The 26,107-nt window shown below is 47.2% G+C and overlaps 1 protein-coding gene across 1 annotated transcript; it reads right to left on the bottom strand.

The window, feature by feature from the left end:
* Positions 1-16,813: 16,813 nt before the first annotated feature.
* LOC121232729 lies at positions 16,814-24,842 on the bottom strand. The gene is given in 5 exon segments (XM_041121133.1): positions 16,814-17,116; positions 17,341-18,279; positions 18,693-18,917; positions 19,683-19,981; positions 24,824-24,842. Coding segments are annotated over 5 exon segments (1,785 nt in total).
* Between the last annotated feature and the right edge of the window lie 1,265 nt (positions 24,843-26,107).

The following is a 26,107-nucleotide window of genomic DNA, read 5'->3' as shown; positions in this document are numbered from 1 at the left end:
GTGCTCCAGCGAGTGAGATTTGCAACAAGGGCAAATAATGGGTTTTAACTGAAATGAACTCTATACTGAAAAAAAAAAAAGAGTTGAATTTTTACAGATTCCTCCAATGAGAATATAGCATTGATGGGAAGACTCATTGGTTATTTATCTGCTGCTTTAGCTGTTGGGCTTGCAAAGCCACAATGGCCTTGGGGTGGTAAAATTTGCAAGTTATAATCCTGCAAAGTCCATGGCCTTTGCTCCCAAGAGGCAGTGAATGTGGCAGCAGTTTGGGGTGACCATTGCTCCCAATCCTGCCATGTGGCAGAATAAAAGCAAGTGACTCCTCGATCTGTGGGTGTGGGGAAGGTGAACCTGGCTGTGGTTTTCAAGTGTGATAACAGCCCTCTGTAATTTCAAGCCTGTAATTCAATAAGCGTATAAATATTGGTATTGTGGCAATATCAGTCAGTGGCACCCCTAAATTTGAGAGGTTTTGTGGCAAAAAAGTAGTTAGTGTGCTGTTTCCCCTTTGCCAGATGTCACTGTTCCTAAAATCCAAGGGGATCAGTTGCAGAGGCCAGCAATAATGTTATATTATTATTAATGCAAAATGAAAGATAATACCCAACGGAGTCCAAAATGTTTGGATATCTGTTCTTATTATCCTATCCTTGAAGGTTTCATTTTGGGGTTGTTCCTTTCAGAAAGCTCTGTTATTAGACCAGCAAGATGTGACTGTTGCTAATGAGAACCAAGTGCTCCATTTTCCTTAGTTGAGATTATTTTTCGGCCATTATAAAGGCAGCGTTTTGGTGGTATGGAGCCAGTGTTATTGTTTGAAATATCTTGTTTTAGAATCTTCTACATACAATTTAGGCCAAAATTTAGGACATCTCTTAGTCAAAACCTTATTTATTTTCAGCATCCAAAGCATCCTTGCCTAACTTGCTGTCAACTGCTATTTGACAAGGGTGATGTTGATGGATGACAGTTTGGGACCTTGAGGATGCTTTCAGTTTGGAGTGCTTGGTTTTACCTCTCAGGGAGCTGGCTGGTAGCCCCAACCCCATGCACCACCTTGTTCATCTGATCAGCTCCAGGATGCTTTGGGAGTCTTTCAATACGTTTCTCTGTTGGGGTGCTCAGAAGGGAGATTCTGCATAGGTTTATAAGAGGCTGAAAGGAAAAGTCAGCTTGCCTTTTGGGAAGACTGTTTCAAAGAAGCAGCTTTCCTAGAGTATTTCCATATTGCTGCTACAAACAGAGCCCCTTCCCCATGATTCTTCAAGGTGTTGGGGCAAGACAGCACACTGAATAGTAGTCTTGGCTTGATTTCTGTCTGCCTAATTATTCTCTGGCTGTGATTTGCGGTGTGACATACTTTGTGTAGCCTGACCTTTGTGTAGGTCAGTGAAATTAAAATTCTGCCTGTAGCTCCAGGCTGGATTGGGAAAGCTGTACTGGTTTTGCATGGCAAGGTTTTGGTAGCTGGGGGCTACAGGGGTGGCTTCTGTGAGAAGATGCTAGAAGCTTCCCCTGTGTCTGACAGAGCCCATGCCAGCCGTCTCCAAGACGGACCCGCTGCTGGCCAAGGCCAAGCCAATCAGCGACGGTGGTAGCCCTCTGTGATAACATATTTAAGAAGGGAGAAAAGTTGCTGCACAACGGAAACTGCAGCCAGAGAGAGGAGTGAGAACATGTAAGAGAAACAGCCCTGCAGACACCAAGGTCAGTGAAGAAGGAGGGGGAGGAGGTGCTCCAGGCGCTGGAGCACAGATTCCCCTGCAGCCCATGGTGAAGACCATGGTGAGGCAGGCTGTCCTCCTGCAGCCCATGGAGGTCCACAGTGGAGCAGATATCCACCTGCAGCCTGTCGAGGACCCCACGCCGGAGCAGGTGGATGCCCAAATGAGGCTGTGACCCCATGGGAAGCCTGCACTGGAGCAGGCTCTTGGCAGGACCTGTGGAGAGAGAAGCCCACGTTGGAGCAGGTTTTCTGGCAGGACTTGTGACCCTGTGGGGGACCCACACTGGAGCAGTGTGCTCCTGAAGGACTGTACCCCGTGGAAGGGACCCATGCTGGAGCAGTTCGTGAAGAACTGTAGTGAGACAAGGGGAGTCAAAAGAATCTCAGTAGACATAATAAAGGGGGATGAAAGATGATGTTTAGCGCTTACATTGTTGAAATTAGCTGACATAGAGACAGTCCTTGATAAGAAGAGCTGGTCCTAAGAACCAGCCAATGAGGCAGAGACAGTTCCTGATAAGAAGCAGGAGCAGGCCCCAAGAGCCAGCTAAGACTGGTCTTGCGGCTTGGGTGAATACCAAGAAACCACTGAGCCTGCGCAAGAAAAGAGGTTACTAGCGGTGAGGAAGAGGAGTCAAGAGGTTACTAGCGGTGAGGAAGAGGAGTCATCTATCTTCATCTCTGCGACCACCAGAAAGAGGCACTGCGCAAGCGCAGTTGAGAGGAGACTGTGGAAATGACCTCTCGGAGCTAATTTTAATATGAAGCGGGGACAGGTCATGCATATGTATAGGCGTATTGTGAATATGTAACACTTGACTGTATAAACTTGAAGCGAACTGCCGAGTCGGGCGTGCACGACTTTGGTGGGACTACCCCCCCCCCCCGTGCTGCCCAGCGCTGAATAAACATACCTACTTTACAATCTCACTGATTGTGGAGTCTGTTTCCGCACGTCAGTAGCCCGTGGGAGGGACTCACATTGGAGAAGCTCGTGAAGGACTGTCTCCCGTGGGAGAGACCCTGCGCTGGAGCAGGGAAGAGTGTGAGGAGTCCTCCCCCTGAGGAGGAAGGAGCGGCAGAGACAATGTGTGATGAACTGACCACAACCCCCATTCCCTGTACCCCTGTGCCACTGTGGGGAAGGAAGTACAGAAAATCAGGAGTAAAGTGGTGCCTGGGAAGAAGGGAGGGGTGGGGGGAAGTTGCTTTAAGATTTGGTTTTATTTCTCATTATCCTACTCTGTTTTTGATTGGTAATAAATTAAATTAATTTTCCCTATGTCGAATCTGTTTTTCCCATGATGGTAACTGACGAGTGATCTCTCCCTCTCCTTATCTTGACCCACAAGCCTTTTGTTATATTTTCTCTCCCTTGTCCAGCTGTGGAGGGGGAGTGATAGAGCGGCTTTGGTGGGCACCTGGCATCCAGCCAGGGTTAACCCACCACACAGGCAAAATCACTGATTGTCCTGGGTTCAGCTGGGATAGAGTTAATTTTTACAGGAACCTGGGAGGTGGGGAGGGGGGCATAGCCGGGGCAGCTGACCTGAACTAGCCAAAGAGCTATTCCATACCATGTGACATCATGCTCAGTATATAAATGGGGAGCGGGCCGGGGGGAGGGCTCTCCTGCTCTCTCTCTCGACTTTCGGTGGGGGAAGTGGCGGAGAGTCGGGTTTCGGGTGGGGAGCCGTTGCACTGTGCATCACTCTTTTTTTGTGTACTCTTTCATTGGTACCGTTGTTGTTGTTGTAACTTTTTTTGCGTTGTCCCAGTAAACTGCCCTTATCTCAACCCTCGAGGCTCCAGTTTTTTTTTTTCTTTTCTCTCCTCCGTCTCCTCCCCATCCCACCGGAGGGGGGGCGGGAGGAGTGAGCGAGCGGCTGCGTGGTCCTTTGTTACCGGCTGGGTTGAAACCACGACAGTCCTTTTTGGCGCCCAACGTGGGGCAGGAAGGGTTGAGATAACGACAGATCTGGCCAGAGCGTGTTGAAACAAATTTGTCATACGCATTCCTTATATTAGATAAATAGATGTTAGTCACAATGTTGATTCATTTGTTTACATGGTGGCGTTTTATAAGTCCTTATATGCTCTATGTATTGCCTGTAGTTACGTTTCTCACCTCTGGGAGAGTGATTGGGATTATCATTTTGCTGTACTGGGCAATGTCGACTTGTGAAATGATTACATCACTGGTCATGAGGTTAAGCTGGTATCTGTATGAGGCAGTGATATCATTTCCATACTTTGGGCACCTTCTATCGGATTTTATTGGTAATCACACCCAATCCATGGGGAAGTTAGGGGGGGATACTTCCCCCCTGTCCGTTCGCCTCCCTTCTCTCCTTCCGACTAATTACAACAGCTTTTGAGAATTTTGAATATCCTTGGGATGCGCAAGCCAGTGTGCTGTTAGTGCTATGCCTCCTGAATATGTTTCAGGTCTTGTTTAGGGCTACAAAAAGGCTCTTTAAGAGTACCACCCAGAGATCTGCCCCAAAGCTGGATATTCATGGGTGGCACGGCATGTGGGAGGATATGGGCAGGTATCTAGAGAACTTCTCACCTCCAGTGGCTTGGAAGTTCACTCCCAAACAACTACAGAACCCTCATGAAGTGGTAGAATATTTGAAAGAAAAATGCTGTGGCTATTCCAGAGACGTACAACTCGCTGCACTGTGCTGGGCCCTGGCCAGTATCTACCAAACACTGCTTGATATTAGGCAGCACCCTCAGGGGGAAACGATGGAAAACAGGGCAACAGGCAGCGTGGCTACCCCAACCCCAGTGACAGGTACTGCAGCTAAACCAGAGAACCAACCTGTGCCAGTATCAGTCGCCCCTGTACAGAAGAAGAAACACACAAAGAAATCAGTTTGCTTAGTGAGAGATGAAGATGAACCAGGGTCATCGCGAGAACAGGAGGAAGAGGCAGAACCTGAAATAATCACCCAATCTCTATCCCTGAGTGAGTTGCACGACATGCGAAAAGATTTTAGCCGCCACCCAGGTGAGCACATTGTTACCTGGCTGCTCCGATGCTGGGATAATGGGGCTAGTAGTGTGGAATTAGAGGGTAAGGAAGCCAAGCAAGCTGGGATCTCTGTCTAGGGAAGGGGACATCGACAAGGCGATTGGGAGAAAAACACAAGTCCTCAGCCTCTGGAGGCGACTTCTGTTAGGTGTAAAGGAAAGATACCCCTTCAAGGATGAAGTTACATGTCACCAAGGCAAGTGGACCACCATGGAGAGAGGCATCCAGTACCTGAGGGAATTAGCCGTGCTGGAGGTGATTTATAATGATCCAGAAAATGCGCAGTCACCCACAGATCCAGATGAAATCCAATGCACACAACCGATGTGGTGGAAGTTTCTACGAAGTGCACCACCAACCTATGCCAACTCATTGGCAGTAATGTCCTGGAAAGAAGGCTATGGACAAACAGTGGATGAATTGGCTGTCCAACTCCGGCAATACGAAGGAAGTCTCTCTTCCTCCCTACGGGCCTGTGTCTCGGCTGTAGGGGATTTGTCCCGGGAGTTCCAGGAAGTCAAAGTGGATATGTCCTCCTCCCCACCTGTACAGGCCCACATCGCAGCTATTGGGAGTAAGCATTCCTCTGCCCAAGAGACAGGAGATACAAAGTACACACGACGGGCTAACCTGTGGTTTTACCTGCGTGACCATGGAGAGGACATGAGGAAGTGGGATGCAGAACCTATCTCAGTCCTGGATGCACGGGTACGGGAGTTGCGAGAAAAAGCAACCAGAAAAGAGGATTCTTCTTGGAAAACTGCTGCTCCAGTTTCCCGTGAGCAGTCCCCCAGACGCAGTAGATGGGGTGATCTCATTTCTGATCCTCTTGAAGGGACTTCTGATTCACGTGTGCGAAAAGTGAGTAACGGATATTCTAACCAGGATTAGAGGGGCCCTGCCTCCAGCCAGGTGGAGGAGAGGGACAACCGAGTCTACTGGACAGTGTGGATTCGATGGCCTGGCACATCAGACCCACAGGAATATAAGGCTCTAGTAGACACTGGTGCACAATGTACCCTAATGCCATCAAGTGATAAAGGGGCAGAACCCATCTGTATCTCTGGTGTGACAGGGGGATCCCAAGAGCTAACCGTATTAGAAGCTGAAATGAGTCTAACCGGGAATGAGTGGCATAAACACTCCATTGCGACTGGCCCAGAGGCCCCGTGCATCCTTGGTATAGATTATCTCAGGAGGGGGTATTTCAAGGACCCAAAAGGGTACCGTTGGGCCTTTGGTATAGCTGCATTGGAGACGGAGGGCACTGAACAGCTGTCTACCCTGCCTGGTCTCTCTCAAGACCCTTCGATTGTGGGGTTGCTGAAGGTTGAAGAGCAACAGGTGCCAATTGCTACCACGACGGTGCACCGGCGGCAATATCGCACCAACCGAGACTCCCTGATCCCCATCCATAAGCTGATTTGCCAATTGGAGAGCCAAGGAGTGATCAGCAAGACTCACTCACCCTTTAACAGTCCCATATGGCCCGTGCGGAAATCTAATGGGGAATGGAGACTAACAGTAGATTATCGTGTGTGGAGGACCTTGGCTGGACCGAGGGGCCCGGGGAGGATATTGACCTTGACAAGATTGCAGTGTTCCCGTGAGAGAACAAGAAAGGAGGAGAAGAATGCCTGGGAAACTAAGTTTAAGGAATGTGTTGACTGTTTGCAGTTGTGATAAGGAACCTGAAAAAAGCCACCCAATGAGGGGTGAGAAAAACAACTTCTGACAACTTTCTGACCAATAAGGGACAGACATATGTACAAGGTAACAAGTATAATAGGTATAAATTTGCTGGCTTGTAGTAAAAAAAAAATCCCCTTCTTTGCTTGTACTGTAAGAATGCGTACTTGTCATTTGTCCGTCTCGACCACGACAATTGGTGACCCCAACGTGATTCTGTAAATAATGCTTGTGACTGCGAGGAGAGCAGTGGAGACGGAGCCCGGCATAGCTTGAGAGCGGCGGGAAGAGTTGCTAGTCCGGACCGATACTTGACACCTGCAGATAAACAGGTGAGCTGCGGGGAACATGGGCGGGACCCTCAGTAAAGAGGACGCCAGAATTGTAAATATGTGGAAAGTAATTTTGCAAAAGAGAGGACTTAAAGTAGAAGAGTTGATGTTGCGGAAAATGCTCTTATGGGGCAAGCAACACGGATATAAAGCAGACACAGTGACTGCATTTAGTGTGCCTGTGTGGCAAGGACTCGGGGACAAGCTGTTTGACAGTGCGTCCCGAGGGTCTAAGGAGGCAGCCAGCCTCCTGATGACGTGGTACCTGCTCCTTGAAACCGTCAAAGACGTTAGAGAACAAAGGGATAGGATGAAGGAGCCAGACGTCCCTATCGCGGGGGGAGGACCGTCCTCTCCCACAGAGGACGTGGGGTCTGTTGCCCAGTCCTCTGGCAAGCGCGCAGGGCAGCCAAAGCCACGGGGCCGACAAAAGAACCCTTTCGTTGATGACTCTGATGATGAGCGGCCCTCAGGACATCCTCGGACTATTAAAGATAGAACATATAAACGGCCCCTGGACTTGCTTCCTGGTAGTGACGTATGCCCCGCTGAAACGGCAGAGGCGCCGGTTAACCCGTCCGCCCCCCCGTGCCGCCTGATTCAGAGGATCGAGAAGGGATGAATAGCCCCCCCGGGCGCGGGGAGGGGAACAGGGGACCTCATGCCTGTACCCCCCTCTGCCAGCCGAAACATCAGAGGGTTGGGATGATCCCATGGGCAATGATATGGGGGATCCTGAACCTGGGGGGTCTGCGGGAACACCGAAGGAGGGACAATTACAGGGAGGCTCGCGTTGCCGAGGACAGCCCTGGGTCCTCCCCGCCGGCTCGAATTACTGTCAGTCCCCACATCCCCCTGAAATTCTGGCAGCAGGTGAAAGCTCGAGCTCTGCAAGAAGGAAATTGGGACCTGTCCGAGCAAATTAACGTTCCTGTAACAGCAGGGCAACTCCGGTGAAACGAATTTAAGGGGGACTGGGGCGATGGCTTTCCCCGTGGTACGGGGTGATCCAGGACAAGGAATTATGGATGAACATAGACCATATTCGTGGAAAGTTATACAGGACTTACAAAAGGCAACTGCGCAATATGGTCCCAACTCCCCCGCAGTTATGCAATTAATACGCCTGTTAACTATGGAAGAAATGACACCTTATGATATTGCTCAAATTGCTCAAATTATTTTCCAACCTGTGCAATGTGCTGTTTTTCATAGTATCTGGACTCAGAGAGCAGAGGCGCGAGCAGTACACAATTTGCAGCTTTCACAAACTGATCCACGTTATGGTAACGGAGCTGATGTTCTGACTGGGACTGGTCAATTTAATAATCCTCAACATCAGGCTCAATGGCATCCACTTGTATTGGAGCAAGTAAAGACTACTGGTGTAGAAGCTTTGCTCCGAATGGCGGAGCTGGCAGAGCCTAAGGCAAGATATACCATGATTAAACAGGGGGCTAAAGAGCCGTTTCTGTCGTTTGTAGAGAAATTGATGGGGGCTATAGAGCGGCAGGTATTTGATGCACATATACGAGAAATGCTGGTAAAACAGTTAGCCCGTGACAATGCTAACACAGATTGTCAAAAGGTGATTGAGATGCTCCCTGGGGATCCAACCCTAGAAGCTATGATTACGGCTTGCGGGAAGGTGGGCTCTGTTGAACACAAAATGTCTGCATTAGCTACAGCTATGTCTGTAATGCGTATGTCTAATCAGAAAAGTTACTGCTGCGAGCAGGCTGGACATGTCAAGGCTAACTGTCCCGCTAAAAATAGAAAAGGAGGAGCCGGGCAGGTGGCCGTGGGAGCAGCTACATGTCTTAAGTGCGGAAAGCTGGGACACTTTGCAAAGCAATGTAAATCTAAATTTCATGCTAACGGTCAACCCCTCCAGCCGGGAAACGGCAGAAAGAACGCGAAGGGGCGCGTGCAGACACAAATGCCCTACCACTCCAGAACCCCTTTCTGGTACAACAGCCAGCGCAGACGCCACAAGCCTTTGTGACAAGTTACGGGGACAAACCCAAGGAACAGCCGGGATGGATGTATGCACTGCCCACACAGTAACTTTATCTACCCAAGGAGTGCATAAAGTGCCCCTGGAAGCCTGGGGACCGATTGGTAAAGGATTAAGTGCCTTACTAATAGGACGATCAAGTAGTACTTTGCAAGGGTTAATGGTGCATGTGGGAGTTATTGATGCTGATTATCATGGGCAAATATGTGCAATGGTATCTACTGCAACCCCCCCAGTCACTATAAAAGGAGGCACACTAATTGCTCAACTCGTGCCATTTATGAGCTGTGTGCCTGCGACAGAACAGGTAATTCGTAGTACTCAAGGTTTTGGGTCCACGGGAAAGCTGCAGGTATTTTGGTCACAACGCATTACGGAAAGCAGGCCAGAAATGACCTGTACCCTCACTATGGCAAATGTATCCCCATCACAGATAAAATTGATAGGTTTGCTGGACTCTGGGGCTGATATGACCATCATAGCACAGCGTAACTGGCCCTCCTCGTGGCCATTGGTTGTAAATGCAGAAGGAGTGTTGGGTGTAGGTGGAGTTTCAAATAGTTTTATTGCAGCAAAACCTGTGCTAATAAGCAACCCAGAGGGACAGAAAGCCACTGTGAGGCCATATATCACCACTTTGCCACTTAATTTATGGGGTCGAGATGTGTTGGATCAATGGGGGGTGCGTCTTACCACGGATTTTTCATAGGGGCCACTGTGCTGCAGGGCGTGGAGCGCCCGACACTGGCACTGACCTGGTTAACAGATAAACCAGTGTGGGTGGATCAGTGGCCCCTCAATCAAGAAAAACTCCTCGCCTTGAAATCTTTAGTTGCAGAACAATTGGCCGCAGGACATATTGAGGCCTCTCATAGCCCATGGAACACACCAGTGTTTGTGATCAAAAAGAAATCTAGAAAATGGAGGCTATTGCATGATTTACGAAAGATTAATGAGGTAATAGCAACCATGGGGGCATTGCAGCCAGGGTTACCTTCTCCAACTATGATTCCAATGCAATGGGAAATTATTGTAATGGACTTAAAAGATTGTTTTTTCACCATCTCTTTAGCCGCACCTGATATGGAGAAGTTTGCTTTCACTGTACCTTCAGTGAACAACGGTGAGCCGACGAAAAGGTATCATTGGAAAGGTTTGCCTCAGGGAATGAAAAATTCTCCCACCATTTGTCAGTGGTTTGTGGCAAAGGCCTTAAGTCCAGTTCGTGCTGCATTCCCAACATGTTATTGTTATCATTATATGGATGACATTTTGTTAGCCACTCCATCTCAACAGATGTTAAGCAAAATGGAAGTCACAGCACGTGATTCACTACAGCGATTAGGCCTAGTTATTGCACCTGAAAAGGTACAGCGTCAACAGCCGTGGCTGTATTTGGGTATGAAAATATTAAATCAGACAGTCGCACCACAACCCATTCAGTTACAATTGGAGATAAAAACTTTAAATGATGTACAAAAATTGGCCGGAGTGATCAATTGGGTTCGACCCTATTTAGGGTTACCATCATCGAAGTTACAGCCACTTTTGGATTTATCAAAGGGTGATACAGATATTGCTGCACCACGGGCATTAACCCCTGAGGCAAAACAAGTAATTACAGAAGTAGAGCAAGCAATTGTGCATAAACATCTGTGGAGAATTGATCTGACAGTTTCAATTCAAGTTTTTGTATTAATAGACAAATTGGTACCTTTTGCCATGATCGCACAATGGAATTCTGATTGGCCGGATCCATTGCATGTGTTAGAATGGGCCTTCTTGCCGTTCAGACCAAACAAAACCGCCCCAGGTCTTTTTGAGCTTTTAGCCCAAATTATCATGAAGACCCGAGTTCAATGTATGGAATTGATAGCCAGGGACCCGGAATGTATCACTGTGCCTGTTAAAACCGATTATTTTGAATGGTGTCTTGCTAATAGCTCCGCATTGCAAGCAGCCTTGGCAAATTATACTGAGCAAATTGGGTATCATCTTCCCTCTCATCCATCAATTAAAATGGGAAGTCAAATATGCTTTGCACAAAAGCAACTAAGTCAATCAGAGCCAGTGATTGGTCCCACGGTGTTCACTGACGGTTCAGGAAAAACAAGAAAAGCAGCCATTGTGTGGCATGATGGCCAGCAATGGCAACAGAAGATAGAACAGCAAGAAGGCTCCCCTCAAGTTGTAGAACTTCGAGCAATGGTGATGGTGTTTCAACATTTTCCAGATCCTGTAAACGTCACCGATTCAGCTTATGTGGCGGGTTTGGTTCAAAGACTGGATAAGGCTGTGCTTGGTCAGGTGGGAAATGAAAAGTTATTTGGGGTGTTGAAGCTGTTATGGATGGAGATTCAGGAACGCCGCTCCCCATATTATGTCATGCATATTAAAAGCCACACAAGCTTGCCTGGTTTTATTGCGGAAGGGAATACTCGTGCAGATGCTCTCGTATCGGGGGGTGGCAATAGGTCCAGTACCAAATGTAAGACAACAGGCAATTGAAGCTCATCGTTTTTTTCACCAAGGACATCGGGCCTTAAAGCGGCAATTTCAATTGTCGAACTCTGAGGCTCGTGCCATCGTCGCCGCGTGCCCTGACTGTCAGGGCCACCACGTACCTCATCATTATGGAACCAACCCTAGAGGCCTTCGAGCCTTGCAAATCTAGCAGACCGACGTGACACATATTCCTGAGTTTGGGCGGTTGAAATATGTGCATGTGTCTATTGATACTTTTTCTTCTGTTGTTATTGCCACTGCTCATACAGGTGAAGCTGCCAGGGATGTTATTCGGCACTGGCAATGAGCATTTTCTGTGGCTGGTGTACCTCAGCAGATTAAGACTGACAACAGTCCAGCCTATCTTTCTGCCAAGGTGACTACCTTTTTGCAGCTTTGGGGAATTACCCATGTCACCGGTATCCCTCATTCTCCCACAGGACAAGGCATTGTAGAGCGCGCCCATGGAACTCTAAAGCATATGCTTCAAAAACAAAAAGGGGGAATGATGGGTGAGGGCCCAGAGGCTCGACTTAACAAGGCCACATATGTATTAAATTTTTTGCAGGTCACTGATGATGTTCAACAATCACCAATGCTGTGTCATTTTGGGTCATTGACAAGTATATCTGGTGTGACCCCCGGAGTTAAGGTTCAGATACGGGACCTGCAGATGGGTCAATGGTCTACACCTTGTGACTTATTAACCTGGGGTCGAGGTTATGCTTGTGTCTCCACAGATACTGGACCGCGATGGGTGCCAGCACGACTGGTAAAACCCTACTTAGAAATGTCATCGCCTGCTGCAGTCTCCTCAGAGTAGTGGTTGTAATATGAGTACCATCGCAGCCCAAGATGAACGTATGAGTAATGCTTGCAAATGCTACGAGCCAAGAGGGATGCTGGCTAAGCACGCAAAGCGATGCTACATCACAAGCTCTTTCTGGATTATTGCTAGATATAGATTCTATATGCCATGCTACGCTATAAAACAGAGCAGCTATTGATTTTCTGTTGTTGGCCTATGGCCACAGTTGTGAAAACCTTAATGGTATGTGTTGTATGAACCTATCAGGTCATTCGGTGTCAGTGTCCCAAAGTATCCAACAACTGCGAAAGGAGGTGCAGAAGCTGACAGAAGATGTTGGGGTTTTTTTGGGGGGTTGGATGACTTGTTTTCTCAATGGGGGATTGGAGGGAGGCTAAAAAGAGTATTGAAAACAAGATTATTAATATTAGCAATTATTATCATTTCATTGAGCATCCTCCCATGTGTGCTGTCCTTGCTGCAAAGGGCCCTGCAGCGGACAATTCACATGGCATATTTGGCGCAAAAAAAAAAAGGGGAATTGTGGAGGACCTTGGCTGGACTGAGGGGCCTGGGGAGGATATTGACCTTGACAAGATTGCAGTGTTCCCGTGAGAGAACAAGAAAGGAGGAGAAGAATGCCTGGGAAACTAAGTTTAAGGAGTGTGTTGACTGTTTGCAGTTGTGATAAGGAACCTGAAAAAAGCCACCCAATGAGGGGTGAGAAAAACAACTTCTGACAACTTTCTGACCAATAAGGGACAGACATATGTACAAGGTAACAAGTATAATAGGTATAAATTTGCTGGCTTGTAGTAAAAAAAAAAAAATCCCCTTCTTTGCTTGTACTATAAGAATGCGTACTTGTCGTTTGTCCGTCTCGACCACTACACTTATGGAGGGAGGAATGTCCTGCTTAGACAGGCCATCTCAGAGACAAAGGGCTTGAGATAAACAGTTCACAGTTCCTTGAGATGAATGGCTTGAGATGACAGTCAAGTCACTCACACCTAACAATCTTTGAGACAAACAGCTGGAGTTAACAATTCAGTCTCTCACACCACCCTGTGGCTCAAAGATTGCTTTGGGACCCGTGGTGGTTTTGAGAAAAGATAGCTATATAGAAAAGCCAGAAAAGAGCTTTTCATACAATCTGTACTACCAACGGTGTGGTTCGATGCACAGCGTGAATTTGTTTAACACCGTCAGGTGAAACAGTAGTTACAAATTGTATATTAGTCACAACACGCTGAACCAATTGTATAAAACATGGAATGATACATGGTAAAAACAACAACATGGCAAAACCACACAACAAGTAAAATAGGATTCACTTAACCCATGGACCACCAGGGAGCCAGGAAAACTTATCAATGTCCCAGCCTTTCCATGTCTGGACAGGAACATGGGCCAGCTTTGGTATTCCTGCGGTAATTTGTTTAACAATTTTCCTGCTGTCATCAATTTTTAAACAACAGTTAGAATCATTTAGTTTACCACAAACACCTCCTTCCTTGGCTAGCAGGTAATTGAGAACCATGCAATGTTGTAATATTGCTGTTCGCATTTGTGTGGCTTGATCCGCCAATAGATCAAGGGCACGGGCTGTCTCATTAGTAATGATCTCTAGGACAGCTTGTAACCGGATGATGCGATTTAGGTTATAGATAGGTTCTCGAGCACCGCTAACCCACTCATTGGGGTTCCGGGTGGCAGGTCCATAATGTTGTATAATATGTTGAGGGGTCCACTTGTCTTTGCCCCGGGTTTGACCACTCCCACCTGCTATAGAGGTATCAGTGGACCATCGATATCGATTGAGATCATCATATAACTTAACACCCAGTCCATCCCCTTCATCCTCCAGGAGCAGAAAAAACAAGGGGTGAATTACCCCCACATAACACACTCCAGTCCAATTTGCTGGTAGCAGTTTGTAGGCACGTTGGCCACACACCCAATAGTGACCCTTTACGGCTTGTGCACCATTTTCGAACAAACCAGTAGGTGTCCGTGGTGATTGGAAATATGTTGAATTACCTACTCCTAGAGGATGATCTGACAGACCGTTCATCAACCTGTCCGCGGTTTTTCCCACTTCTTCTGTGGTGCCCCAACAGATAGGAAGTCCATCTGGACCTATGCTCAAATGTCCCTGACAGCGGTCTTTATTATCACTTGACCACCAAATTTGAGTCCCATCAGGGAGACGAGAATACGTTTTATCAGTGAGTCTGCATTTCCAGGCACCAGAACCACGGTGCCAAAAGCAGGTAACATTAAGAAGGTTATTAGACTGATTAGTGGAAGAACAAAAATGGGAAAACTGTTTCCTGTGCCCTGTTTGATTCACCCAAGCCCATCCGGGCCAGCGAGGTACAAAATTTGGAGATCTGGAACTCAAGAGGTGACAATATGCCTGGTCGTCCCTTTCTGGCAGTGACATAGCTGCCCTATGGTTTGAACAATCAATTGGTCTACAACCGTCAGTGAGGCAATGGTTGTCATAAGTATAGGTCCAGTTGCACTTGCTATTTCCCATGGGAATACCATCTTTCTGTGTTTGGTTCAGACAATATTCGCCTTGGACTGGGTATCGTATTGTCCAGGGCTGTGTGTCTTCACCCCAGTAAGAATCATTTTTGACCTCACTGTAATTACTCACTAACCATTTCGGGGAAATAGGGACAGCAGCCCATGGCCAGCTTTCCAAACCTAAGGGCCCACCACATACCCAACAATTAGTCAGATTAAAAGTGTTGGCCACTTGCTGGCCTAGAGCCATAAATTCATTTAGCCACCCCGAGCCGAAGAGGGAGGCACAGGAGTTTCCCCAGATATTAAAGGCGGTGACAATGGTCGACCAAAACAACGTCTGTGGTAGTATGACAAACATCCTATAAATATTAACAAAGCAATCACTGATAAAACTACACAGACGATCAACAGCTTCATGTATTCCTTCAGGCAGACCCCAGAGTCTTCACCTGAAAGAGAAAAGAAAAACAGACTTGGTTCGTTCTAAGGAACCAGAAGTAAATTGTTATTAGAAGGATGGAATAATCCACCTGGTATTGATTTTATGTTCTTTTCCATGAGCATCTTTTGCTTTCCAAGCATATTTATTCATTGGTGTTTCCAGTACCAGAGGTACGGCTCCCACCGTGGGGAGTTCAACTAAGACTGGCAGATACCGTTCCACACAGAGGCTCTCTGGGCCACCCCATCAGGGGGCAGAGTCCCTGCCAACACTGTTTTGATTACTTTAAATGGGCCTCTAAGCACTCTTGATTATTGCTGCTACAAACAGCCTTGGTTTAGAAGATGCATGTATCATACATATAATTATACCTATATATATATATATTATGAATTGTAGCATAATACCTAATATGCATTACATTACTATCAATATGTGACAGTATATAAACAATATTGTTTAATAAAAACTTTTATTAACTCAGTAGGCCTATATTATAAAACATAGAGTATGCATTGCATCATGCACTATAGAGCATACACACGCATACATACATAGATAGGTACATGTATAGGTGCACACATGTATGCTTACACTACACATACATATCATGCATAACCTATTCATGTATATTATATCATATTAATAAAACAGTGCATCTGTATAAATACACAAAATATGTATTTATACATATATATAAACACAATGCATATGCACCACATAGCACACACACAACCTACAATCCATGTGCTGGCACACAACAAACCAACACACAACATACTACACAGTACACTGTACACCATACAACACATAAATTCTAGAACACAGACTGCATATACCATGCTCACTATAACACAATGTTACAAACACCATATCCAATAAACATACACAGACACACACTCAATACAAGGTATTAAATACACAGCTAGACACATCACAGCACTTGCTCAACAAAAAAAAACCTCTTGTCTCATTTCCTAGTTGGTACTGCAAAACTATCACTAGAAGCAGCACTCACAAGGAGTCGCCCCTTAAGAACAGCCTACAAAAATTCCACCTAACCCTTTTTTGACTCTGGCATTTTAATCTGATCCAATGAGGAAAGGGTGTTGGGGGGGATACATGTCATTCCTCCCTTCCACCAAATTCCTAAAAGCTTTACTTTGCTTGAGGGTGTTTGTATCTTCTCTGGTGGAATTTTCAGCCCCAAGCTTTCCAAGTGAGAAATTATATTATCCTGAGTTTTCTGAACCTTTTCTGTTTCATCCCCACCCACAAGAATGTCGTCAACATACTGATAAACACTGACCCCCTCCTCTGTCTGAATTACTTCTAGCTCCTGCGTTAGTGCATGATGAGCTAGAGTGGGGGAATGCTTATACGCTTGTGGGAGTGGGGCAAAAGTAAATTGCTGACCCTCCCAAGTAAATGCAAAGCGGTCTTGATCCTCTGTTTGCAGGGGGACCATAAAAAACATATCTTTAACATCCACTGTTGCCATAATCAGGTGGGCTCGTTCCTGGATTGTAGCTATAAACTCAGCAATATTTGGTACCGCAGCTGTCAATGGACCGGTATTTGCATTAAGTCTGCGATAATCTACAGTCAATCTCCACTTGCCATTAGGTTTTCGCACTGGCCACACCGGGGAGTTAAAAGGAGAATGGGTTGGAATCAGGATACCCTGTCCCTTTAAGTCCTCTAACACAGGCGCTATTCCCTCTCTGGCCCCCAGGGGTATCGGGTAGGGCTTAACATTTGTAAGCTTTGAAGGGGGAAGCAGTGCGCAGCTTGTAACAGCCAAATATCTATTGTGAGAGCGCCAAATGACCACCGTCTCCCTTTATTATCAATCCAGGTCTTCCGCTTTAAAACATCGAGTCCTGAGAGGTTAAGTGGAAACTCGCCCGCAACCATTGTCACTGTAGTGGCACCATCTTCTCCTGGCAAATGCAGGCTGACCATTGCTAATGCCTGTGGCTGAACAATGCCGAATGCATCTGCCACAAAAAGCCACTGTTTAGAGGGTGTAATTCCGCAGTTAGCAGCGTCTTTGGTTTTAATAGCTGAAATTTGAGCTCCGGTATCTACCAAAAAGGTGACCGGGACTTGTCTTGGTCCCACAATGCCTGTAATTAGTAAATCACCCCGGCCGTTTTCAGTGAGCTGTCTAATATACATCCAACCTTCGCCCCCCCCCCCCCCCTCACCACCGAAAGGCGAAGGATCTAGTTTCCTACCAGCTTTTGGGTGGCATTTGGTTCTGATAAATCAATCAGGGAGGGTGCGCTGGGAGTAGTATTCTCAAAATCCACTTTTCTATTTGCTGATTTATCAGGCCACCCTGTTACCAATTTTTCCAATTTGTCTGTTGGCATCCCGTCCATTAAGTCACACGGGATCCCCTTCTGGTATCCCTGAGTCCACAGTCTATTACGTTTGTTCGGGATATCTCTCCCCCCCGGTGGTTTAGCAAGGGGTGTTCTCTTATCACCCCCATGGCATGGAACTATTTTTGCTTCCATCCGCCTCAAGCCCCTGGAGTCTGTTTTGGTGGCTGGAGGGTTAACAGGACCATACTTGCGCCCGTAATTAATTAATTCCTGGGCCACTTTTCCCCAAGTCCACATTTTCTTATCTGGGGGTCGGTGCCGATCAGCCATGAATCCTCCTGAAGCAGCCCCAACACTCTCGCCCTGGGGCATCGCCTGCATCTTTCCTTGTAATTGTATACCAATCAGTTTCAGAGAATCAGGGAGTCCCCTTATAAGGGGAGTCATTTGCTCAGGATCCACCAACATCATCATCGGGGACTCCTGCCTAGGCTCCAATTTTCGATCATACATCATCTGCAGACAAGCTGCCTTTTGCACACTCTCCACTAATTGATCAACAGTCCCTGTAATCGGGAGGGGATCCCCCCTCTCCAAGGGGTTCAAACCTCCCACCCAATAGGCTGCCCATTGGGTTAAAGACCAGGGGGCACAGTGATTCCCAGTAGTTAAAAACACTCCCAGTCCCCAATACCCTTCCGCCTCCTTTTCACTTAACAGAATCTGGTCCCCCCCCGACAGCGACACTCTCCACACATACTCCGTTTCTGACTCCTTAGGGGTTTGGCCAAATTCCTTTTTTAGTTTTGCCAACTCAGTGGCAGTATAGGGAACTGTGGCCATGTACTTGGCAGAACAAGGACATATGGCCTATCCAAACTAACAGCTTGACATAAGTCTGGTTCTGCTCAGATAGGCCTCAGCTCAAGGTCAAGAAAAGGACACAGTGAAACAAAGAAGCAGGAGCTGAAATGCTTGAGCATGCACAAAACCAGGAACTAAGTTCGGACTATCAACCACAGGAATGTCAACATATTCCATATACGGGACTGAGTGACTTGTTGGCGATAACCAATCATTAAGTATAACTAGGAGCATGGACAGCTCGTGAATAATGTATGTAACCAATAGTAAAATAACTAAGCACATGTACAGATGTAACCAATGTATAAAATGATGTCTGATGCTCTAGTAAAGGGTCTTCAACTATGATCATATTGATCTGTCGTTGAGTCCATTATTATGCTCCTGCAGGGAACCTCTTTAGTTGTAACTTGGGGGAACTGGTCCTGCTCATCATCGTAAATATATTCAGTTTTGACTAAGGGTCGCAATGAAGGCAGCTCCAACTTCTCCACTTTCTCTTTTGCTGCCTGCAGGTCCTTAAAGGGGTAGCCAATTTCTGATCTTGGAGGAATTTCCTCACGGACAGTATCCACAAGGAGCTGCTCCTTAAGAGAAATTTGCAAATGTTTCACTTGGTTCTTTTCTGCTTGTCACGGTCCACTCGGTGGACTCGTGATGGTTCGTTTGCTACGATCTCGAAAGTGCAAAATTAAGGTGACCAACACCAAAGGGGATAGCAGTAATCACACAGTAAAACTTTATTGTATTGCCTGTGAAGAGGCACGCGATAGTTAGAGATGGGTGAGAGAAAGGAGAAAAGTAAAGTTAAGTTTAGAGAGAGGAGAAAAAGAGGTTATAGCTACCACCGCTGATCTCAAGACGTCCTAACGGTCCCGGGTCCAGCTAATGCTGCGTCGTCGATCGTCGTGGTCCTTGGTGGGGAAGCTTCAAATTCCCATTGTTCAGAAGTCATCTTTTATGCTTAGTAACACACCTTGCTCCACCTCTGCCTCAGGAGTCTCCGCCCTTCTCAGAATACAAATATCATATCTCCGCCCTTCTTGAGCGAGGCTATCACGCAGGCGCAGGGTCAGTGTCTGAGGCGTGGTAAGTCTTGGAGGCGGGTAGCCTTCGACCAGGAGGTGTGTTTTGGTATTATAATGAAGCAAAGTTCGTCTAGAGTTCATGATTTCTTCATCGATGTTATGGCAATGGTTGCAATCCATCCTTTTTGACAGTAGCTATGCGGTTACCTCTAACGGCTCTAGCCAGGTACCTTCCAGGAGCCTTGTACCGCACATTCTGTCCTTGGGATTGGCCGCTGCGCTCCAAACAGGCCGTTGTCAGGTAATGTACTGTTCATGTTCCTGATGACAATGTTGAGACAATGCTGATTTTCTGACCGACTCTTACACTGCTTCAAGTTGTGCTTTTAATCCCACCACTTGTCCCAGAAGGGACTGCACAAGATTTTGGAGGGAATCAATAATTTGAGATTCTGCAGTGATGTGGCAATCCCTATCCTCCACTGCTGCGGCCAGAAAGGCACCGAGAATGGCACAGACAATTGCTTTTCCTTTCCCTGACTGCAGTCTAGCGTCTTCCTGTAAAGCGACCATCCGATCAACAATGCTCTGCAGATTATACCAATTTCCCTGAGCCCAGTCTACCCCGGGCGCAGAGGGTCGCGCTTTATATTTTTCTAAAAAAATCAAACAAAGCTTCTTTCCCCAAAGGGGCAATTTTACTATCACTCATCTTATACAAAGCAGGGAAGCAGTCATCTCAGGAAGGCAGCATGTAAAGTTTCAAGCACAACACAAGCCTGCTCCCCTTATGTTCCTGAGAGGTCTCACATATTTGGGAAACAGTATGGCACTCTCGTCTCAAGGGATCCTGTCCATGACGCCAATTTAAATGTCCCGATCCAATGTCGGGGAAGGTTTTGATATGATCCCAAGAGCGAGATTAAGACACAAACGAGGTCAAATGCCGTATACCCAAAACAGCTTTTATTATCAAAAGTATCAAAAGTAGAAAATAGTAGCAATAGGATAGAATGGAAGAAAAGGCAGAAATCAAGCAAGCAGTCGGGATAGAGTTGCAAGGATAGTAACCACCATGGATCCAGCGGCGTCCCGTTGGTCCTCAGTCTTCAATTCTTCGGTGGTGGGTGCACACCACGGCTTGTCTCCACGGTTTTTTTATAGGGCATATTTCGATGATGTATGCACATACATACTGTTCATGCACTGTTCACATGCTGCAGGTTTCGTCTATCACACGACCTTCGCGTGATCAACACCAGAAACTAGTATCTTATCTCAAAGACTACAGTTTCCGTGAGAATGGTAGCCTCCACATTCTTGCATGCTTGTCAGCTTCAGCCCATTTCCTTTCCTGGATGCCTCAGTGGCCTAGTAATTATCCTTATGGACGGAGGAATGTCCTGCTTAGACAGGCCATCTCAGAGACAAAGGGCTCGATATAAGCAGTTCACAATTCTTGAGATGAATGGCTTGAGATGACAGTCCAGTCTCTCACACCTAACAATCTTTGAGACAAACAGCTCATGGTAACAATTCAGTCTCTCACAAGTGCATCTGTGTCAATGCATGAAGCATGGGCAATAAACAGGAGGACCTGGAAGCCATTATGCAGCAGGATAGCTATGACTTAGTCGCCATCACAGAAACATGGTGGGGCAACTCCCATGACTGGAGTGCTGCAATAGATGGCTATAAGCTCTTCAGAAGGGATAGGCAAGGAAGGAGAGGTGGTGGGGTGGCTCTCTGTGTTAGGGAGTGTTTTGATTGTACAGAGCTCCATGACTGTGTGTCGTGGTTTAACCCCAGCCAGCAACTAAGCACCACGCAGCCACTCACTCACTCCCCCCACACCCAGTGGGATGGGGGAGAAAATCGGGAAAAGAAGTAAAACTCCTGGGTTGAGATAAGAATGGTTTAATAGAACAGAAAAGAAGAAACTAATAATGATAATGATAACACTAATAAAATGACAACAGCAATAATAAAAGGATTGGAATGTACAAATGATGCACAGTGCAATTGCTCACCACCCGCCGATCGACACCCAGTTAGTCCCCGAGCGATGATCCCCCGCCCCCACACCCCCCCAGTTTATATATGTCGTGGTTTCAGCCCAGCCGGTAACAAAGGACCACGCAGCTGCTCGCTCACTCCTCCCGCCCCCCCCTCCGGTGGATCTCCTGTGCAGGTCCCTTGACCTTACTTTCTTTTATGGCAAAACCAGCCTTCAAAAGGATTTGGATTATTTTCTTCCCTTTCTCAAAGACTTCTTCTACGATGATGTCATCAATGTACTGCAGGTGCTCTGGAGCTTCACCTTTTTCCAGTGCAGCCTGGATCAGTCCATGGCAAATGGTGGGGCTGTGTTTCCACCCCTGGGGCAGTCGATTCCAGGTGTACTGGACGCCCCTCCAAGTGAAAGCAAACTGTGGCCTGCAGTCCGCTGCTAAAGGAATGGAGAAAAATGCATTAGCAATGTCAATTGTGGCATACCACTTAGCTGCCTTTGATTCCAGTTCATATTGAAGCTCTAACATATCTGGCACAGCAGCGCTCAGCGGTGGCGTGACTTCATTCAGCCCACGATAATCTACTGTTAGTCTCCATTCCCCATTAGATTTCCACACGGGCCATATGGGACTATTAAAGGGTGAGTGAGTCTTGCTGATCACTCCTTGACTCTCCAATTGGCAAATCAGCTTATGGATGGGGATCAGGGAATCTCGGTTGGTGCAATATTGCCGCCAGTGCACCGTCGTGGTAGCAATTGGCACCTGTTGTTCTTCAACCTTCAGCAACCCCACAATCGAAGGGTCTTGAGAGAGACCAGGCAGGGTAGACAGCTGTTCAGTGCCCTCTGTCTCCAATGCAGCTATACCAAAGGCCCAACAGTACCCTTTTGGGTCCTTGAAATACCCCCTCCTGAGATAATCTATACCAAGGATGCACGGGGCCTCTGGGCCAGTTGCAATGGGGTGTTTATGCCAGTCATTCCCGGTTAGACTCATTTCAGCTTCCGATACGGTTAGCTCTTGGGATCCCCCTGTCACACCAGAGATACAGATGGGTTCTGCCCCTTTATCACTTGATGGCATTAGGGTACATTGTGCACCAGTGTCTACTAGAGCCTTATATTCCTGTGGGTCTGATGTGCCAGGCCATTGTATCCACACTGTCCAGTAGACTCGGTTGTCCCTCTCCTCCACCTGGCTGGAGGCAGGGCCCCTCTAATCCTGGTTAGAATATCCGTTACTCACTTTTCGCACACGTGAATCAGAAGTCCCTTCAAGAGGATCAGAAATGAGATCAGCCCTTCTACTGCATCTGGGGGACTGCTCACAGGAAACTATAGCAGCATTTTTCCAAGAAGAATCCTATTTTCTGATTGCTTTTTCTCGCAACTCCCGTACCCGTGCATCCAGGACTGAGATAGGTTCTGCATCCCACTTCCTCATGTCCTCTCCATGGTCACGCAGGTAAAACCACAGGTTAGCCCGTCGTGTGTACTTTGTATCTCCTCTCTCTTGGGCAGAGGAATGCTTACTCCCAATAGCTGCGATGCGGGCCTGTACAGGTGGGGAGGAAGACATATCCACTTTGACTTGCTGGAACTCCCGGGACAAATCCCCTACAGCCGAGACACAGGCACGTAGGGAGGAAGAGAGACTTCCTTCGTATTGCCGGAGTTGGACAGCCAATTCATCCACTGTTTGTCCATGGCCTTCTTTCCAGGACATTACTGCCACTGAGTTGGCATAGGTTGGTGGTGCACTTCATAGAAACTTCCGCCACATCGGTTGTGTGCATTGGACTTCATCTGGATCTGTGGGTGACTGCGCATTTTCTGGATCATTATAAATCACCTCCAGCACGGCTAATTCCCTCAGGTACTGGATACCTCTCTCCATGGTGGTCCACTTGCCTTGGTGACATGTAACTTCATCCTTGAAGGGGTATCTTTCCTTTACACCTAACAGAAGTCGCCTCCAGAGGCTGAGGACTTGTGTCTTTCTCCCAATCGCCTTGTCGATGGCCCCTTCCCTAGACAGAGATCCCAACTGCTTGGCTTCCTTACCCTCTAATTCCACACTACTAGCCCCATTATCCCAGCATCGGAGCAGCCAGGTAACAATGTGCTCACCTGGGTGGCGGCTAAAATCTTTTCGCATGTCGTGCAACTCACTCAGGGATAGAGATTGGGTGATTATTTCAGGTTCTGCCTCTTCCTCCTGTTCTCGCAATGACCCTGGTTCATCTTCATCTCTCACTGAGCGAACTGATTTCTTTGTGTGTTTCTTCTTCTGTACAGGGGTGACTGATACTGGCACAGGTTGGTTCTCTGGTTTAGCTGCAGTACCTGTCACTGGGGTTGGGGTAGCCACGCTGCCTGTTGCCCTGTTTTCCATCGTTTCCCCCTTTTCCCCCTGAGGGTGCTGCCTAATATCAAGCAGTGTTTGGTAGATACTGGCCAGGGCCCAGCACAGTGCAGCGAGTTGTACGTCTCTGGAATAGCCACAGCATTTTTCTTTCAAATATTCTACCACTTCATGAGGGTTCTGTAGTTGTTTGGGAGTGAACTTCCAAGCCACTGGAGGTGAGAAGTTCTCTAGATACCTGCCCATATCCTCCCACATGCCGTGCCACCCATGAATATCCAGCTTTGGGGCAGATCTCTGGGTGGTACTCTTAAAGAGCCTTTTTGTAGCCCTAAACAAGACCTGAAACATATTCAGGAGGCATAGCACTAACAGCACACTGGCTTGCGCATCCCAAGGATATTCAAAATTCTCAAAAGCTGTTGTAATTAGTCGGAAGGAGAGAAGGGAGGCGAACGGACAGGGGGGAGTATCCCCCCCTAACTTCCCCATGGATTGGGTGTGATTACCAATAAAATCCGATAGAAGGTGCCCAAAGTATGGAAATGATATCACTGCCTCATACAGATACCAGCTTAATCTCATGACCAGTGATGTAATCATTTCACAAGTCGACATTGCCCAGTACAGCAAAATGATAATCCCAATCACTCTCCCAGAGGTGAGAAACATAACTACAGGCAATACATAGAGCATATAAGGACTTACAAAACGCCACCATGTAAACAAATGAATCAACATTGTGACTAACATCTATTTATCTAAATTAAGAAAATGATTATGACAAATTTGTTTCAACACGCTCTGGCCAGATCTGTCGTTATCTCAACCCTTCCTGCCCCACGTTGGGCGCCAAAAAGGACTGTCGTGGTTTCAACCCAGCCGGTAACAAAGGACCACGCAGCCGCTCGCTCACTCCTCCCGCCCCCCTCCGGTGGGATGGGGAGGAGACGGAGGAGAGAAAAGAAAAAAAAAAACTGGAGCCTCGAGGGTTGAGATAAGGGCAGTTTACTGGGACAACACAAAACAAGAGAAGCTACAACAACAACAACGGTACTAATAGAAGAATATAGAAAACGAGTGATGCACAGTGCAACTGCTCACCACCCGGAACCCGACGCTCCGCCACTTCCCCCATCGAAAGTCGAAAGGACTCCCCCTAGCCCGCTCCCCATTTATATACTGAGCATGATGGCAGATGGTATGGAATAGCTCCTTGGCTAGTTCAGGTCAGCTGCCCCGGCTATGCCCCCCCACCTCCCAGGTTCCTGTAAAAATTAACTCTATCCCAGCTGAACCCAGGACAATATACTAGATGTGGCGTCACATGGTATTGAATACCCCATTGGCCAGTTTGGGTCAGCTGTCCTGACTCTGTCCTGTGCCAACTTCTTGTGCCCCTCCAGCTTTCTTGCTGGCTGGGCATGAGAAGCTGAAAAATCCTTGACTTTAGTCTAAACACTACTTAGCAACAACTGAAAACATCAGCGTTATCAACATTCTTTGCATACTGAACTCAAAACATAGCACCATACCAGCTACTAGAAAGACAATTAACTCTATCCCAGCTGAAACCAGGACACTGTGCTGATAAGTTTGAGTGCTTATGGGTAAGGATGAGAGGGAAGGCCAACAAGGCAGATATCATGCTGGGAGTCTGTTATAGACCACCCAACCAGGTTGAAGAGATGGATGAAACATTCTACAAGCGGCTGGCAATAGTCTCAGAATCGTGTGCCCTTGTTCTCGTGGGGGACTTCAACTTTCCAGACGTCTGCTGGAAATACAACACAGCAAAGAGCAAGCAGTCTAGGAGGTTCCTGGAGTGTGTGGAAGATAACTTCTTGACACAGCTGGTAGGTGAACCAACCAGGGGAGGAGCCTTGCTAGACCTACTGTTTATGAACAGGGAAGGACTAGTGGGAGGTGTGGTGGTCGGAGGCCGTCTTGGGTTTAGCGACCATGAAATGATAGAATTCTCAATTCTTGGTGAGGCAAGGAAGGTGGTCAGCAAAACCACCACTATGGACTTCCAGAGGGCAAACTTTGGCCTTTTCAGGACACTGGTTGAGAGAATCCCTTGGGAGACAGTCCTGAAGGGCAAAGGGGTCCAGGAAGGCTGGACATTCTTCAAGAAGGAAGTCTTAAAGGCTCAGGACGAGGCTATTCTCATGTGCCACAAGATGAGCCGCTGAGGAAGATGACCAGCCTGGCTGAACAGCTAGCTTTTGCTAGGATTCAAGAAAAAAAGGAGAGTTTGCCATCTTTGGAAGAAAGGGCAGGCAACTCAGGAAGAGTACAGGGATCTTCTTAGGTCATGCAGAGAGTAAATTAGAAAGGCAAAAGCTCAGCTAGACCTCAATCTGGCCACTATTGTAAGAGACAACAAAAAATGTTTTTACA

This window comes from Aquila chrysaetos, chromosome W (assembly GCF_900496995.4).
Source record: "Aquila chrysaetos chrysaetos chromosome W, bAquChr1.4, whole genome shotgun sequence".
Lineage (NCBI taxonomy): Eukaryota > Metazoa > Chordata > Aves > Accipitriformes > Accipitridae > Aquila > Aquila chrysaetos.
The sequence above is the reverse complement of the archived record's forward strand: the minus strand, read 5'-3'. Positions and strand labels throughout refer to the sequence as shown.